This window comes from Onychomys torridus, unplaced genomic scaffold (genome assembly GCF_903995425.1).
Source record: "Onychomys torridus unplaced genomic scaffold, mOncTor1.1, whole genome shotgun sequence".
Taxonomy (NCBI): Eukaryota; Metazoa; Chordata; class Mammalia; order Rodentia; family Cricetidae; genus Onychomys; species Onychomys torridus.
The window spans coordinates 72030-86762 of record NW_023412724.1 but is presented as its reverse complement, the minus strand read 5'-3'; the positions used below and the strand labels follow the sequence as shown (position 1 = coordinate 86762).

Here is a 14733-nt window from a genome sequence, read left to right as displayed (position 1 = left end):
CCCAGGGCCTTGCGCTCAAGCGCTCTATCACTGAGCTAAATCCCCAACCCCTTTCTCATTTCTTAAAATATCTTTTTAGGCCGGGTGGTGGTGGCCACGCCTGTAATCCCAGCTCTTGGGAGGCAGAGCCAGGCGGATCTCTGTGAGTTCGAGGCCAGCCTGGGCTACAAATTGAGTTCCAGGAAAGATGCAAAGGGACAGAGAGAAACCCTGCCTCAAAAACAAAACAAAATAAAACAAAAAACACAAAAAAACAAAAAAAAAAACTTTTTAAAAATGTACTGATGTTGCTTTAAAAAAATATATTTATTTATTTTATTTTATGCACACTGGTGTTTGGCCTGCACATATGTCTGTGCGAGAGTGGCCAGTCCTCTGGAACTGGAGAGGTGTGAGCTGCCATGGGCACTGGGGATTGAACCCGGGTCCTCTGCTCTTAACTGCTGAGCTATGTCACCAGCCCCTTAAAAAATGTCTTTTAAGGGTGTGGAGAGGTGGCTCAGAGGTTAAGAGCACTGGCTGTTCTTCCAGAGGACCCAGGTTCAATTTCCCAGCAACCACATGGCAGCTAACAGCTGTCTGTAACTCCAAGATCTGACCCTCACACAGAAATTCATGCAGGCAAAACATCAACGCACATAAAAAATAAAAATAAATAAATAAAATTTTAATAAAAAGAATATAATGAGATCTGGTGCCCTCTTCTGGCATGTAGACAGAAAACTGTATGTGTAATAAATAAATAAATCATTAAGAAAAAAGTCTTAAGACGAGATCTCACTATTCGGGCCTGGAACTCACAAGGATCCTCCTGCCTCTGCCTCCTGTGTCAAGTTCTGATGGATGTCAGGAGTGACCTCCCCAGGCTGCGCCTCTCTGTGCACCTGGGAGCAGCAGGAGATGGTGCCTGCCCAGCACATGCAAGGTCCCGGGTTCCATCCTTACGGAAATAAACCAGGTGTGGCGCACACTTGTCACTGGAGACCGGTCAGTAGTTCAAGGCCATCTTCAGTTACATGGTGAGTTGGGGGTCAGCCAGAGCTGCGTGAGACCCTCTTCCAAAAAACCTCCACCTAGAATCCCCAGTGGGGGGCCGGGGGCGTGGCCAGGGTGGAGCCCCGCCCAGAATCCCCAGTGAGGGGCGGGGGCGTGGTCAGGGTGGAGCCCCGCCCAGAATCCCCAGTGAGGGGCTGGGGGCGTGGTCAGGGTGGAGCCCCGCCCAGAATCCCCAGTGAGGGCTGGGGGCGTGGTCAGGGTGGGAGCCCCGCCCAGAATCCCCAGTGAGGGCTGGGGGCGTGGTCAGGGTGGAGCCCCGCCCAGAATCCCCAGTGAGGGCCGGGGGCGTGGCCAGCGGAGGTTGGGCCGCCCTCCGTGCAGACCCCGGACTGTAGCTGTCACACTGGGAGAACTTCCTGCACGGAATGGGTGGAGGCGGGGACTCAGCTCAGCACCCACTGGAACAACCTTGAGCAGTGTCTGCCTCACCCAGGGGACCCCTGGCCTATCCTACTGGTCCATGTGCGTCAGTCTGAAGCACCCCGACCCACGGAGCCTGAGCTAGCCAAACCCGGAAATGACGTCACCGCCCTCCCGGCCTTGGGGCGAGCGGCAGCCAATTCTGGGGAGCCACCGCCCCCGTGTGGACGATTCTGGAACTGCAGCCTTCTGCGGCTGTCCGACATTTTATCAATTTAGATGTTAAAAACTGGGTGTGGTCCCGGCCACTGGCTCCTGGTCCCGGGGTGCTGGGACGTCACCGCGGACCAGGACTCTGGGGGCTCCTGGTGCTGGACAGAAGGGCTTCTGGGGTTAGGAGTTAATGCACCTGCAGGGCACGCTGGGTCCGAACTCAGAAGTGGGTCGGTGTCACACCCACGTCATAGACAGGCCAGAGAGGACGGGACCGAGTGTGTTCAAGATCACCCCCAAAAGAAGCCATGCAGTGAGACCAGGGCCAGCGGTGGCCGTCTCCGCACAGGTCGTGGCTCCTGGCCCTCGCCAATGTGCACAGGGTAGCCCGTGACCTCCGTGCACACAGGGTGGCCCGTGACCTCTGTGCACACAGGGTGGCCCGTGACCTCTGTGCACACAGGGTGGCCCTCATGCACACACACAGGGTGGCCCGTGACCTCCGTGCACACAGGGTGGCCCCGTGGCCTCCGTGCACACAGGGTGGCCCGTGACCTCCGTGCACACAGGGTGACCCGTGACCTCCGTGCACACAGGGTGGCCCTCATGCACACACACAGGGTGGCCCGTGACCTCCGTGCACACAGGGAGGCCCCGTGACCTCCGTGCACACAGGGTGGCCCGTGACCTCCGTGCACACACAGGGTGACCCGTGACCTCCGTGCACACAGGGTGGCCCCGTGACCTCCGTGCACACAGGGTGGCCCTCATGCACACACACAGGGTGGCCCGTGACCTCCGTGCACACAGGGTGGCCCTCATGCACACACACAGGGGGGCCCCATGACCTCCGTGCACACAGGGTGGCCCTCATGCACACACACAGGGTGGCCCGTGACCTCCGTGCACACAGGGTGGCCCCGTCACCTCCGTGCACACAGGGTGGCCCCGTCACCTCCGTGCACACAGGGTGGCCCTCATGCACACACACAGGGTAGCCCGTGACCTCCGTGCACACAGGGTGGCCCGTGACCTCTGTGCACACAGGGTGGCCCGTGACCTCCGTGCACACAGGGTGGCCCCGTCACCTTCGTGCACACAGGGTGGCCCCATCACCTCCGTGCACACAGGGTGGCCCCGTCACCTCCGTGCACACAGGGTGGCCCTCATGCACACACACAGGGTGGCCTCGTGACCTCTGTGCGCACAGGGTGGCCTCGTGACCTCCGTGCGCACAGGGTGGCCCGTGACCTCCGTGCACACAGGGTGGCCCCGTCACCTTCGTGCACACGGGGTGGCCGTCACAGCACTTGGGGACAGTCCTCCAAGCCGACCCTAGTTCAAATCTTGCTCTTCAGGAAGCTGTGCATCCTTTGAGCGCTGAATTGACCTTCCTGAGCCCTCAGAGCACGCAGCTTCCTACTGGGAAAACCCTCATCTCCAGAGCATAGAACTCATTTGCTCGGCCCCTGGTCACTGGGGACACTGGGTGTCCAAGAGGCAGGCGGGGCTGCCCTCTGTGTCCTCAGCCGGCAGAGTCAGTCAGGGGAACCAGGATGCGCTCTGGCCTCTCTCCTTACTGAGCTGATTCTTTGTTTATGTTAGGGTTTTGATTTCTTTTATTTTTTAGAAAGGGCGTCTCTATGTGTAGCCCAGGCTGGCCTCGAACTCACAGAGATCTGCCTGCCTCTGCCTCCTGAGTGCTGGGATTAAAGGCGTGCGCCGCCGCCGCCGCCGCCGCCGCCGCCGCCGCCACCGCCGCCGCCGCAGCCAACCCGCCACCACCACCATTGCCCAGGGATTTATTTATTTTTATTTTGTATGTGTGTGTTGTCTGCAGATGTCTGTGCATGTGTTTGCAATACCTAGAGACGGGAAGGGGGCGTCGGGTCCCCAGAACTGGAGTCACAGGCGGTTGTGAGCCCTGTGTGGGTGCTGGGAACCGGAACCTGCGTCCTCTGCAGGGGCAGCCGGTGTGCTAACCACTGATCCGTCTGTCCAGCACTGTCAACTTTATTCTGCACCCAGAGTGCAGCAGGGAGGCTGGGCAGGCCAGGGATCCTCCCGTGTCCCCCTCCTGTGTCCTGGAACAGCACCGGTGCCACCAAGCCCAGCTTGAACCTGAGTCCTCATGGCTTGTGGTAAACCCTCTCCCACCTGAGACTTCCCAGCTGCAATACTTTTTTTTTTTGAGACAGGGTCTCTTGGAGTCCTGGCTAGCTTCAAACTCAACTGAGTAGCTGAGGATGGACCTGAACTCCTGACCCCCCTGCCTCAGCCTCCTGTGGGCCACCCGCAAACAGAAGCCCGGAGAAGGACACATTAGGGACCGGGGAAGACCAGAGGGAGCAAGCCAGGCCTCCCTGCTCTCACACAACTCAGGTGTCCCTGCAGACACTCAGCCTCCAAATTACACTGTCCCCGGGGAGCCTAGGCAAGCCTAGCCTGAGACAACAGGTGACTCCCTGATCTGAGGTGCCGACCCGCGGTGTGTCAGAGAGAGTTCACCAACACACCCCTGAGGAGGCCGGGTGGGGGTCCAGTCCAGTCCGGCTGTGTCCCCCCAGTCCCGGCCAGGCCACAAGCTCCTGAATAACCCGGGGGGTGTGTGTGCGTGTGTGTGTGTGTGTGTGTGTGTGTGTGTGTGTGTGTGCGCGCGCGCGCGCATGTGTGTTCGCCAATCTGGAGATGGAAGCAGGGGCATTGGATGTTCAAGGTCAGCCTCAGCTATATAAGGAGTTGGGGGTCAGTCTGAGCTACATGACACCCTTTGTCAAAAAGAAAAAATATTAAATAAAAATAAAGCCAAGCCAGGCGGTGATGGCACACGCCTTTAATCCCAGCACTTGGGAGGCAGAGGCAGGCGGATCTCTGTGAGTTCGAGGCCAGCCTGGGCTACAGAGTGAGTTCCAGGAAAGGCGCAAAGATACACAGAGAAACCCTGTCTCATAAAACCATAAATAAATAAATAAATAAATAAATAAATAAGTAAGTAAGTAAGTAAATAAATAAATAAATAAAACAAAACAAAATAAAATAAATAAAGCCAAGTAGTTTGAGAGTTGGGCCCTGTCCTAGGTTTTGGAGAGGGAAGGAATGAAGACAAGATGAGCAGCTTAAATACTTAAGTGTGTGCGGCACCGACAGGTGGGGAGGGCAGAGGTCACAGCCGCCATTGGGTGCTGGAGAAACGGGACCCCAAGGGGGCCTGCGAGGCTGCAGTCTGGCATGTGTGTTGTTTGCAGTGCTGGGGATCCCAGGGCCTGTGCTCACCCAGAGACAAGCACCACACCACAGCCCGTAGGTTTTTGACATAAGGACTCACGTAGCCCGGGCTGGCTCCAGATTCACTAAGTAGCTGAGGCTGTCCATGAACTTCTGATCCTCCTGCCTCTGCCTGTTAAGTGCTGGGATGACAGGTGTGCGTCACCACTTTCTCTGGCTCCAAAGAGAAGAAAATGACATATAAGGTCCTAAAAATACACCCTGTCCACAATCCAGTTTTGACTCTGCCTGGATGACACAGGAGTCATCCAGGGCTTGCGCAAAGGCCCTGGGGCAGGATTGCTGGGGGAGCACTGTTCGGGGAGGGAGGGGGGAGACTCAGGCCTCAGGCCTGTGGGCGCCTTCTCATGTTTAAAGTACCCTGCAGTCAGGGCTCCATAAATGCTCAAGAGGAAGCAAATGGACAAAGGAGCCCCCCTCCCACCCACCCCCCTCTGCTCCCACTCCACTCTCCCCGTCATCCCATCCTCTCCGTCATCCCACCCTCCTCCCCCTCCCCCTCCCCACCCTCCTCCCACCCCCACTCCCACCCCGGGGTCAAGGAGTCCCTGCTTGCCCTGGCCTCACTGACCGGACACTGGTCATCATCAGCCCCGTGATCCCGTGTCCAGCGGGGAGGACCTGAGTGTCCCCAAGGGCTCGGAGCTGCAGACCAAGTACGGGGCGGGGAATGGGCATCAGCGGAGCCCAGACTCCCGCAATCTGGCCTGAGCTGTTCTGTTTCGGGTGATGGCTTGAAGCCCCTGTTCTGGGATTTGTAGACAAGGCTTTTTTTGGGAGGGTCTCATGTTGCCCAGGCTGGCCTCAAACAAACTGCTTCTCGCCTGCTTCATTTGCTTGCCTCCCACGGTGAATGGCCAGCACTGGCTGTGAACCCAGGCCCTAGCTGGGGTGCCTGGGGCAGTGTCACTCAGGGTGGAGTTGGTGGAAGGCAGGTATAGGGATCAGCACCCACAGCGCGCCAGGCACACAGAGAATTCACATGGCGCCCCGGTACCTCCTGGGTAATAGCTCAGCTCCAGCCAGTGTCCCAGAGTCACCTGCCTTCACGCCACCCTTCAAAAGGCTCAACAGAGTGGAACCCGAGTCTGCATCCCCCTCTGCCACCTGCTGTGTGGTTTTGGCCACGACAACTTCCCTCTCCATTCCCTTAGGGACACTGGAAGATCCTTCCGGTTCAAGTGTGTACACCAGAGCCTGGTGCAGACGGGGTTCTGGAGAGATGCTCAGCAAGATCAATTATCATGCTGGCTGCCCCTGCAGAGGACCCAGGTTTGGTCCCCAGCACCCACACTGGGCTTAAAACTGCCTGTGACTCCAGTTCTGGGGACCCGACGCCCCTTCGGCCTCCACAGGTGCTGCTCACACATCACACACACATCATACACACACACACACACACACACACACACACACACACACTCAGGGATGTACGAAATAAACAAAAACCAGAAACAGGAGTGTCCTGACCCAGGCTGCCATCCCAGCTTTTGGGGGACTGAGGCAGAAGAACCCCAAGTTCAAAGACAGACAGGCTGGGGCCTGGCTCAGGGGCAGAGTCCAGACCTAAACTCTCAGTGGGTCACACAGAACCGGCACCGCAGTGGACCAGCCTGGCGGGTCATTTGTTTCTCCTTTCTACCTTTGTGGGCCCCCTGAGCCCAGCATAACAGTTGATGGCATTTGTCCCTGTCTGTCTCCGGTATGGGACAGGGGTCTTGCTATACAGCTCAGGCTGGCCTGGAATTGTAGGAATCCTCCTGCTTCAGCATGCTCTAAAATGTTGAGATAATGGGTCTTAGCCCAGGGAACTATTTTCCTTTTATATATTTATGTGTGTTGTTGTTGTTAGAAAGGGCTCATGGAACCCTGGCTGTCCTGGAACTCACTCTGTGGCCCAGGCTGGAGATCCGCCTGCCTCTGCCTCCTGAGTGCTGGGATCAAAGGCCTGAGCCACCACTCCCAGTTCCTGCGGCTCTCTTTAACTTTTGGCTGTTGTGAGACAGAGGCTCATGTAGCCCAGGCTGTACCGGAATTCATGGTGTAGATGAGGCTGGCTTCCACCTGCCTCAACCTACCTTGCACTGGGATTTAGTTTTAGTTGCTGTTTTGAGACCCGGTTTCGATTAGCCCAGGTTGGCCTGGAACTCTCGATCCTCTCCTGTCTGCACACCCCAGTCGGTGGAGGACAGGCCTGTCCCCCATCTGCGGGACCAGGGTCACGGTCCCACAGACGGTGCTGACCAGTGCGGCACCCCCCAAGCCGTGCCAACCCTCCCCATTCCAGGGAGGACGAGGCACATCATAGGCGCTCCATAAATGCACCTTGGAGCCTGGGCACCCAGGCTGTGGGTCTGTGGCCTGGGGGTTGTGGCGGGCGGGGAGTCAGGGGGGGCACTGAGGCAGGCCTCGGGCCGAGGCTCCGGGCCGCGGCGGGGGCGGGGCGCGCGGGGCCAAGGTCACGGGTGGGGCGTCCGGGCCTGCGCAGTGCCGGGCGCGGCAGGTGGAGCGGGAGCCCGGGCGGCACCGCGTCGCCATTACACAATAGCGCGGGCGGCGCGGGCGGGCGGCGGGCGGCGCAGGAGGCGGGACGCGGGGCCCCGGAGCTGCCGATCGGGGACAAAGCGCGGCCGCCCGGCGCCCCCCGAGCCGCCCGAGCCGGGGCGCAGCCCGCGCCCCCCGCGACTGACATGATGTTTCCGCAAAGCCGGCACTCGGTAAGGGGGACCCCGCGCGCTGCACCCCGGAGCTCGCCCTGCACCCCCAGCTCGGCTCACTGCACCCCCCTAGCTCGGATGCCGCCCGTCTCCCCGCCCCGGGCCTGTCCCAGGGGCTCCTCACGCGCCCCCAGCTCCCACAGGCCTGTCCCCCAGCCCGGGGCTCTGTCCCCAGGGTCTTTGCACCCCACAGCCCAGGCCGTGCGTACACCACCGGCCCAGCACGGCATCCTTCAGCCCGGATCCCTGAACTTTGATCCCGGCCCCGGGCCTCCCCACCCCCTGCCCATCCCGACTCCAAGGTTCCCCCCAGGATCCGGACCAGCCTGTCTCCCAGCCCAGGGCCCCGCACCCCACTCCAGCCACATCCGGCCTGTCTCCCAGCCCTGGGGCTCAGGCCCAGGGCTGCAGCACCCCAAACCCAGGCCGCGCATGTCCTCCAGCCTGAGACCTTGCACCCCCACCTTTGGGCTCTGCACCCCCAGGCCCAGCTCGCTAATAGCTCCAGACCGGCCTGCCCCCAAGTCCAAGGCCCTGCACTTCCTTCCGCCTCAGATCTGCCTTGTCCCCAAGTCTGCTGCCCCGCACCCCTGAATCCAGGCCCCGCACCCCCTGCCTCTCCCTCCAGCTCGGTCGGGCCTGGCGTCACCATCCGGGCCCAGCGCCACCCCCCAGCCCTGCGTCCTCCAGCTGCAGGCCCCGCACCCCAGAGGCCTGCCTCCTCCCAGCCCCCATTCTGCACCCTCAGCACCAGGGTGTGGGGGGGCCCTGCGCCCCTATAATGCCCAGGGTGTCCCTGCCCTGCTCCTGTCCGGAGCCCGAGGCCCCCCCAACGCCGTCCCCCCATCTCCAGGCGCCGTCCCCCCCACATCCAAGCCAGGGGCCCATCTTGCCTCCCACCCCAGCTCCCAGTAACCTGCACCCGGCACCCTGCTCCCAGCCTTGCCCCCAGACGCTAACTCTGCTGCCCAGATCCGAAGATCTTACACCCCAACTCCTGGCCCAGTGTCCTCAGATGTCAGCCCTGTGCATCCCCTCACCCCCGGAGACACCCCTCAGCCCGCCCCCGCCCGCTCCTCCCCCCCACCCCGCCAGCTACAAGCTCCCTCCCCGACTCCCGGGCTTGTCTTCTCCCCATGGCTTTGGCTGGGGCATGGGGGGAGCCCCACGAGGCACCCCTGGGGCTGGGCAGCTTTGGGGGGGCCCCCTCCTGGAAGAGCACACCGCGGAGGAAACAGGTGTGATGGGGGCACCCCCAGGAAATGTGGGGTGGTAGCTAGGTGCGTCTTCCTAGCTGGCTTTGAAAGGAGGCCTGTGCCTGTGCTTGCCGCGGAGGGGCTGCCGGGCACCCCTGGGGCAGCCGGAGGACAGGGATGCACTCCTCCACGGGTGCCTGCCCCCCCAAATGACCAGCGCTAAAAGCGCCCCATTGCCTGGGGGCCTCCCAGCCCCCTCCTGGCTCCCTCGGAGAGTGCCCAGGAAGTGGGGCGTGGGCGGGCGGGGCGCTCACCCTCCCGCACCCCCACCCCGCACCCCGCAGGGCTCCTCCCACCTCCCCCAGCAGCTCAAGTTCACCACCTCCGACTCCTGCGACCGCATCAAAGACGAGTTTCAGCTGCTGCAAGCTCAGTACCACAGGTGAGCCCAGGCCAGCCCCCCACCCCACCTCAGCATAGAGGAGTTGGCCTGTACTGTGGCCTCGAGGAAGGCTGGGAAGGGGTGCAGGCTAGAGGGTTAGCGGTTCAAGGCCGTCCTCAGCCACTTGGCAAGTTGGAGGCCAGCCTGGGCTACATGCCACCCTGTGTTCGAAACCAAGCCAGCAGCCCCATAATGTGGAGGAGGAAACTGAGGCACCGTGCTCCTGGCTTCAGAGGCCGCGTCCCCAGCGAGCCAGAGCAATCAGCCCAGGTTCGCACAGCCCTGCTTTCTCTTTCTGCCCAGTTGTGGAGTGGGGGAGCTTGCTGGTGTCCCACAGACCCTCCACCCGGCGGGCTCCCACAAACCCTTATCCTGTTTCTCATGTGTGAAACTGATCACCCCGAAGCCCAGAGAGGTCAGCAGGTTCCAAGGGATTGCACAGCACAAAGGCAGCCTGAAGCTGGGGGTAGGAAAGGGTGGCCCGGGGTCCCCATTTGACCCTGTACCCCAGTGGTGAGTGGGCATGGCGGTGCAGTCCGATATTCCAGCTCTCAGACACACAGGCTGGAGGCTGGAGGCGTTCTGAGCCAGCCTGGGGTACAGAGCAAACCTCTGACCCGGAAAACAAATAACAACAACAATAATAACAATGAAGACTTTGAAAGACAGGGAGGATGGTCCACCAACAGCATGAGGAGCATTGAGAACCACTGAGGTAGGAGATGCTTCAGGGGGCCCCAGGAGAGGTTCGCAGGGGGAAATCTGAGTGGTGGGAACCGGGGAGAGTGTTCCACTGCAGGAGCTGAGCACTGTACAGAATCTGCAGGGATGCTGGAGAGCATAGAGGTTCAGATATTGAGGGTGCTCCACCCTGACCACGCCCCCAGCCCTCACTGGCGATTCTGGGCGGGGCTCCACCCTGACCACGCCCCCAGCCCCTCACTGGGGATTCTGGGCGGGGCCCCACCCTGACCACGCCCCCAGCCCATCACTGGGGATTCTGGGCGGGGCTCCAGGGAGTTACAGAACACTCCCTCTCAGGATGCTAACTCCCTGGGTTTTTCTTCCTGTCACCCCCCCCCCCCCCCCCGTGGACTTTTTACGGTCACAGTGTCAGCCTCACTGAGTTCTCTCACACTTGTGGCACCAGTGGATCCTGTCTGTCCGTTCCTGGCATCTCTTAAGTCTCGCTTTGCACACGCAGCTCATGACCAGCCGGCTGTGATCTTGGCTGGCTGTGGCTCATCTCCCAGAGTCCGATCAGAGAAGGCGGCGACCCGTCCTTTTATCCTGGAAGTCCTGGGTCTCAGCTAATATCCCCCACTGGAGAGCACTGCCATGTCCTAAAGGCCCTTGTTCCCTGTAGTTGGCTTAGCTGCCCACAGAGGTCCAAACTTTAATATGAATGGGGCGTCTTTGCCCATGATCATGTTGTCCACTTTCTCAGTGCATAGTAGTCCACAGTAGCACCAGGCACGTGGTTTTTGATTGGCTTAATGATGGGCCAGATCTGAAGTTTCTTCTCTGTGAAACGGGGTAAGAGTGCTCTTGTTCTGCCAGAGTTGGAAACAAGGGATGGTCCCTGGGAAGGGTTCCCTGGTGACAGGTGGCTTCTCAGCTCTGGGAAACACACTTTAGCATGATGTCAGAGCTGAGCCTGATGGCACAGGCCTGTCGTTCCAGCTACTACAGGGACTGAGACGTGAGGCTTCCAAACCTAAGTTCTGCAGGGGCCACTGAGCAAGACCTGTCTCCAAAAGGAAAAGGAGGCTGGGGGCGTGGTCAGGGTGGAGCCCCGCCCAGAATCCCCAGTGAGGGCTGGGGGCGTGGTCAGGGGTGGAGCTACCCTCCCCCAGATGTTCTAGTGCCCAGGTTCGATCCCCAGAGCTGAGGTTCTGGGCACTAATTTGAGGTGTCTGGCCCCCTTAGGAGCCCCATCTGATAGACCCAGTGGTCTGGGGGCGGCACCAGCATGCAAGTCAAGGGCTCTGTCCTGGTCCTTCACCTCTGATGCTCAGAGGCCACACGTGAGGTCCCCACAGCGGGGCAGCATTGGCCGGCGAGCACAGCCGGGGTCTGCCCTTCCTAGGATCGGTGTGTGTCTCTGCTTTGCCTTTGGGGTGTTCGTCCTTCCTGGGGCACCGTGTCGTCTCTGGCTCAGAGAAACCACTTGCAGCCCCCAGGGCTCCCGGAGCGCACAAGGAGATGGTTTTTTGCACAACTTGTTTTTTTTTTTTTTTCCTCCTTCATTTTTTTTTTTTTTTTGTGCGTGGGGGGGGTGGGGCGGGAACACTAGGCGCTAACTCAAGCCTCAGTTTCCCCAGCGGGGCTGGGAGCCAAGGAAGCAGACCGGTGCCACCTTAAGGCGGGTCCCGCCCGCGGCTCCCAGCCGAGCCCCGCGGAGGGAGGCGGCTCCACAGCCACCGCGGCCACCGGCCACCAGCGCCGACCCCGGGCGGCGGCCACGGACCTGCGGCGGCGCGGGCTGCAGCTGCCCCCGGGCCGGACGACCCGGGCGAGCTGGCGGGAGGTGGGGCGCAGCGCGGGTCCGGGTCCCCTGCCCCCGGCAGGCTCTCCCTGGCTGCTCTTTCTTTGCGTGAAAATCCCTCCCCCAGCTCCGGCTCCTGTCTCAGCTCCTCCAGCCTCTGCCTCGCCGCACCCCAGCTCTAGCTTAGCACCCCAAATCCTGCCCCCTGCTCTGCCCAGCACCCCGCATTCTACCCTCAGCTCCACCTCGCACCCCACATTCTACTCCCAGCCTCAGCTTTGCACCCTCAATTTCTCTGCCCAGCTCCACCTCTGCACCCTAGCCACATCCCCAAGCCTCCACGAAGCTGGGGGGCCCCTTCTCCCACCTCTCCATCAGCAGGATGTACCCCCAGGGAAGGCACCCGGTAAGTACGGAGATCCCCATCTCTGGCTGCAGGAGGGGAGGACGAGGGAGGGGACCCCTGCCCGCTGCTGCCCGGGAACTCACCCCCACACACACACCGTGTCCTTCCCCTCTGTCCCCCTCAGACCCCGCTGCAGTCCGGCCAGCCTTTCAAGTTCTCAGTCCTGGAAATCTGTGACCGGATCAAAGAGGAATTCCAGTTTCTCCAAGCTCAATACCACAGGTGAGGGGGCCCCAGCTCTGGGAACTGGGAGGCCCCAGGGGGCGGGGCCTTGTGGAGGGGGCGTGGTCCCCAGGGCAAGGGGCGGGGCTGACAGGGCAGATTGGAGGGCTTCACGGTGGAGGTGGCGCTCCCAAGGTGAGGCCAGTGGGTTCTGGGAAAGCCTTTCCCGAGGAAGGGTTTGATCCCACCCAGGAGGGTAGGCCTGGGGTCACCAGAGCGGGGGACAGTTTCTAAAGAAGTGGGGGGCAGGCACCCCCACCCGTCACTGTGGAAGCTGACCCACGAGCGGTGACCCCCTTTCTTGTCCAATCTTCCCATCCAGCCTCAAGCTGGAGTGTGAGAAGCTGGCCAGCGAGAAGACAGAGATGCAGAGGCATTACGTGATGGTAGGGGTTCCCCGCCCTTGCTGCCCTCCTCGTGCGCTCAAAGAGGGAAGCCTGGGGTATCAGGCACTACTTCTATGGTGTCCCCCGCCCCCGGTCTTGGGGACTGCCTGCCTGGCCATCTCTCCGAGCCCAACGCTGGCCCACCTCCTGGGTTCCCCTTCTGGGTCCCCATGGGACTCGGGGCTTTCATGCCCTGCCCTGATACTCCCATCCGGACGGAGGCTGGGGCAGCACTCCGGGTCCCCAGGGTGGGGCTGGCTGTCCACACCGGCCAATGCTGTCTCCTTTGCAGTACTACGAGATGTCCTACGGCCTCAACATTGAAATGCATAAACAGGTGACCCTTCGGGGACCGGGGACTGTGGGAAGGCGCGTCACACATCCTCGGGGGCAGGGGTCATCCTCAAACATCTCTGGAGGCCTCAGAGGGCTGTCCCAAGACCAGAGAAAGAGATTTTAGTCCTGTAACAAAAAGTATTCTCAGCATCTAGGGACAGTGGCCTGAGCAGGGACAGCAGAGGGAGTGGAGTGTCCCCATGGAGGAGGGCCTGGGCCGTGGGCCAAGGAGGTCTTGGAGGCATTCCATTCCAGCAGGGACTCCATTGCAGAGCCAAATCTCTGCAGTTGCGTGATAGACCCCCGGGAGCCTGTAATGGACCCTGGGAGCCTGGGATGGACCCCAGGAGCCTGTGGTGGACTCCGGGAGCCTGTGATGGACCCTGGGAGCCTATGGTGGACACTGGGAGCCTGTGGTGGACCCCAGGAGCTGGTGGTGGACCCCACGAATCTGGTGGTGTCCTGTGTGTGATTCTGATGAGAGTGGCCTGGAGGCCAGGGATGACTGTTCTCTATGTGCCTGGCCTGCTACTGTGACTCAACCTGGCTCTGTCTTTTGGAGATAGACCACAGGGTTTTGTGTCAGTCTCTGAGTGTTCTGAGATGGCCCTCGGTGTTCTGAGGTAGAGTTCAAAGTTCTGAGCTAGCTATGAAGGTTCTGAGCTAGCCCTGAAGGTTCTGAGCTAGCTCTGGAGGTTCTGAGCTAGCCCTGAAGATTCTGAGCTAGCTCTGGAGGTTCTGAGCTAGCTCTGGAGGTTCTGAGATAGCCCTGGAAGTTCTGAGCTAGCTCTGGAGGTTCTGAGATAGCCCTGAAGATTCTGAGGGCTCAGGGTTCTGAGATAGTGCTCCAGGTTGTAAGGTTAACCCTGTGAGCTTCTGAGGCTCCAGTGAGTGGCGCTGGGGTTCTGAGATGTACTCTCCATTGTGAAGATTGACCCCAGAGGTCCATAGCCAACCCTGGGTCCCCAGAGTGGCCAGTGACTTTGGGGGTCCTGAGGGTTCAGAGACCTGTAGATGAATGGATTCATAGACTCTGCTCCTGAGGACCTAAGATTCCGTGGCAGAGCCCCACCTCTGCTGTGTAGATGCAGAGTGGACTAGGGGTGGGATGCACTGGGGGTCGGCCTGCATATGTTGCTGGGTTTCTGTGGGTCTCGGTGCTGATGTGGGCAGCAGGAGGCTGGTCCCCTGGTCTGTGCAGTGAGCGCCCTTCCCTGGTGAAGTACACAGGCAGGTCTGGTTGGGGACAAGAGGCAACCACAGAACACCCCCCCCCCCAAAGACTTGAGGAGAGCTGGGCACTCCAGCTGGGCATGCACACCCTTCACACAGCTTCTCTGGGGTGTTGTTCAGACATGACCGCGGTGCCTCCGAGATCGGTCCGTCTAAGTTCCACACCTCGGAGGGGCTTCACGGGGGTGGAGGGGGTGTCTCTGACTTGCAGGACCACAGCCTCCATTTTCCCGTTGCATCAGGAGGCCACGACTCCCCCGTCAGTCAGCTTCGCACATGCCCAGGACACTGGGGGTTGGGGTGGTGGAGGTAGCTGTTCCCTCCAATCCCATCCATCTTGTCGCTAGGCTGAAATTGTGAAACGGCTCAGTGCGATCTGTGCCCAGATGGTCC

At 60.6% G+C, this 14733-nt stretch overlaps 1 protein-coding gene across 8 annotated transcripts in view; it reads left to right on the top strand.

Moving 5' to 3' along the window:
* Window positions 1-7368: 7368 nt before the first annotated feature.
* The window catches only part of LOC118575807 (TLE family member 5), a 28658-nt gene continuing 21293 nt past the window's right edge, over window positions 7369-14733 (top strand). For 4 of the 8 annotated variants that reach the window (XM_036176213.1, XM_036176212.1, XM_036176211.1 and 1 more), the window contains exons 1-6: window positions 11563-11799; window positions 12061-12163; window positions 12288-12385; window positions 12708-12771; window positions 13064-13108; window positions 14688-14729. In XM_036176213.1, the coding sequence (XP_036032106.1) occupies window positions 12140-12163; window positions 12288-12385; window positions 12708-12771; window positions 13064-13108; window positions 14688-14729 (273 nt within the window). In that variant the 5' untranslated portion in view covers window positions 11563-11799; window positions 12061-12139. Of the gene's footprint in view, window positions 7632-9171; window positions 9270-11561; window positions 11800-12060; window positions 12164-12287; window positions 12386-12707; window positions 12772-13063; window positions 13109-14687; window positions 14730-14733 lie in introns of those variants that run through there. The other 4 variants (XM_036176214.1, XM_036176218.1, XM_036176216.1 and 1 more) reach the window with 4 other exon arrangements.